This window comes from Chiloscyllium plagiosum, chromosome 28, assembly GCF_004010195.1.
Source record: "Chiloscyllium plagiosum isolate BGI_BamShark_2017 chromosome 28, ASM401019v2, whole genome shotgun sequence".
NCBI lineage: Eukaryota > Metazoa > Chordata > Chondrichthyes > Orectolobiformes > Hemiscylliidae > Chiloscyllium > Chiloscyllium plagiosum.
In genome coordinates, this window is record NC_057737.1 from 953,764 (window position 1) to 954,629 (window position 866).

The following is an 866-nucleotide window of genomic DNA, read 5'->3' on the forward strand; positions in this document are numbered from 1 at the left end:
CAATCAAACACACAGATCCCAGCAAAACTCACCCACAGCCCAGAGAGCAGACTACTACCCACAGGCAACGAACACAGTCACCGCCCCGTCATCTCACTGTCACCACAAACCCCAGCAGAGGCGCTGACCCGCCGACAGGGCGGCGCTCCCTCAGCGCTGACCCTCCGATAGTGCCCACTCCCTCAGCGCTGACCCGCCGACAGGGCCCACTCCCTCAGCACTGACCCGCCGACAGTGCGGCGCTCCCTCAGCGCTGACCCTCCGACAGTGCGGCGCTCCCTCAGCGCTGACCCTCCGACAGGGCGGCACTCCCTCAGCGCTGACCCGCCGACAGGGCCCACTCCCTCAGCACTGACCCCTGTCACTGGGTTGGTTGACCCTGTGGGTGGTTTTACCTGAAATCCGGGTTTTCTTGGATCGATGAAGTGGAGGACAGAGTCAGCTGTGGCAGTGATGAGGCTGCAGTGAGGGGCTGGCATCGAGGCAGCAGCTGTGATTGGATTCCGAGAGTCAAATGCATCAAAAACCCTGATGGTCTTCCCTGGAAAAGACAAACCAGATCATTCCAAATCCCTTTGGGAAAATTGGAATACTGTACGGAGGGTACACCTCCAGCTACCTTTCCCAGAAAGGAACCCTGCTGCCACCCACCCACCTCCAACTGAAAGCCTCCCCTCCCCCACATACCCTCCAAGACACTCCCTCCAACCCACACTATGTCTGTCTTCCTAAACCCTCTCTGAGGGGGAGTCAACACTGTCCCTGTTTGGGGGAGGGAGGGCACTGTCCCTGTTTGGGGGAGGCAGTCACTGTCCCTGTTTGGGGGAGGGGGGGGGGCACTGTCCCTATTTGGGGGAGGGGGGGGG

General features: G+C 60.6%; 1 protein-coding gene across 1 annotated transcript in view; it reads right to left on the bottom strand.

Moving 5' to 3' along the window:
- The window catches only part of wdr81 (WD repeat domain 81), a 17,877-nt gene that overhangs the window by 3,871 nt on the left and 13,140 nt on the right, over window positions 1-866 (bottom strand). Inside the window, exon 7 of the mRNA XM_043718891.1 lies at window positions 396-541. Coding sequence (XP_043574826.1) covers window positions 396-541 — 146 coding nt within the window. The remainder of the gene's footprint in view (window positions 1-395; window positions 542-866) is intronic.